At 52.3% G+C, this 1,630-nt stretch overlaps 1 protein-coding gene across 1 annotated transcript in view; it reads left to right on the top strand.

Annotated features, from left to right (window-relative positions):
- The window catches only part of PTSG_06018 (uncharacterized protein), a 4,092-nt gene that overhangs the window by 470 nt on the left and 1,992 nt on the right, over positions 1-1,630 (top strand). Inside the window, exons 2-6 of the mRNA XM_004992853.1 lie at positions 18-107; positions 213-393; positions 608-690; positions 829-956; positions 1,165-1,290. Of these exons, the coding sequence (XP_004992910.1) occupies positions 18-107; positions 213-393; positions 608-690; positions 829-956; positions 1,165-1,290 (608 nt within the window). The remainder of the gene's footprint in view (positions 1-17; positions 108-212; positions 394-607; positions 691-828; positions 957-1,164; positions 1,291-1,630) is intronic.

The following is a 1,630-nucleotide window of genomic DNA, read 5'->3' as shown; positions in this document are numbered from 1 at the left end:
ACCTTTATCGTGCAAAGACTGGGGAGACGCTGGTCCTCGCACAAGGATGGAGATTCAATACGGAAAACAACGACGCTATCGCCTTTCTCCGCTTCATCGGCGCAGCCGTAAGTCACAATCCTCAGTTGTAACGCACACAAATACGCACAGACAAGCACAAGCACAGACACACACACAGTATCGTGCTCATCTCCGAACATGCAACTATGCAGCTTGCGTCGGACGATAGGGAGCAGCGCACAAAGTCGCAGCAGCTGGTGGAAGAGTTTCAGGATGTGTGCCCGCGACGGGAGCCAGCGGAGGACGCAGCAGCCCCATCAGACCCACTGCTCGCTTGGGTTCCTGACGTGGACCTCTACAAGAAGAAGCTAGACCAGAACTGCTTTGACCAAGGTTCTGCGTGTGTGTGTGTGTGTGTGTGTGTGTGTGTGTGTGTGTGTGTGTGTGTGTGTGTGTGTGTGTGTGTGTGTGTGTGTGTGTGTGTGTGTGTGTGTGTGCCTGTAATTGCGGTCGTGGATGTGCGACCTTTCATAGTCGATGATTTTGTTTTCCGCCTGCTCAACGCCTTGCCAATGCCATGCCCACGTTCCTTGCACACCTCGGATAGGCTTCTTCCCTGCTGCCAGCAAGTTTAATCACTCATGCACCCCCAACGCGGAAGGCATGTGCCTCACCGCTCATGACGGCGTTGTAAGTCCACTGCAATGTCCATGTGGCGCATGAACACTTGTTTGGCTGCATGCCAGTCGCCAACATGGCATCCTCACCGTGTGCGTTCTCCGTCACGTGGCATGTTTCACTTGCTGACTGGCTGGCTGCCTTGTTTAGAACTTCTTCGAGGTTAAGGCAACGCGGCCGATTGCTGCCGGAGAGGAGGTGTGCATCTCATACTTGGGGGTGCCACAGATCATGCTGCCTGCAGACCAACGCCGTGCTCTCCTTCGCACCAACTACGAGTGCGTCCTCCCTCTGTGTGTGTGTGTGTGTGTGTGTGTGTGTGTGTGTGCGGGTGGGTGGAACGGGTATCTTGTTCCTGCAAGTGCGGCACGCAAACAGACACAGGCAGCATCAGGCACACATCATTCTTATGCTGTGTTATTCCATGCTCTCTTGCTCGCCAAATGTCCTTCCTTAACCCGCTTCCTTACCTGCTCTGCCCCTCAGATTCACGTGCGCGTGTGCACGATGCACTGATGAGGACAACGGCACCATCAACGCCACATCCGTCTGCAACTCGCTTACAAAACTCAGCCCGTGCTGCGGTGCAGACTTGGCCGCCATGCAGAACTGGTGCGGCAGCCATCGTTGTTGTTGTTGTACTCGTTGTTGTTGTACTCGTTGTTGTTGTTGTTGTTGTTGTTGTTGTTGTTGTTGTTGTTGTTGTTGAAGTTGTTGTTGTTGTTGTTGTTGTTTGTTGAAGTTGTTGTTGTTGTTTGTTGGTTGTTGTTGTTGTTGTTGATTGTTGGTTGTTGGTTGTTGGTTGTTGTTGTAACAAGCCGCTTGTTGCCCACCGCTGCTGTTGGTTGCTGTTGTAAGAAGTTGTTGGTGAAAGAAGATGTTGTTGTTGATGCTGCTGCCTGCTGCTGCTGTTGCAGCTGGTGTTGTGTGTTGGTGTTGTTGTTGTTTTTGT

Source organism: Salpingoeca rosetta, assembly GCF_000188695.1.
Source record: "Salpingoeca rosetta unplaced genomic scaffold supercont1.15, whole genome shotgun sequence".
In the NCBI taxonomy this organism is placed as follows: domain Eukaryota; class Choanoflagellata; order Craspedida; family Salpingoecidae; genus Salpingoeca; species Salpingoeca rosetta.
Note: the sequence above shows the minus strand (reverse complement) of the source record. Positions and strands in the feature narration are given on the sequence as shown.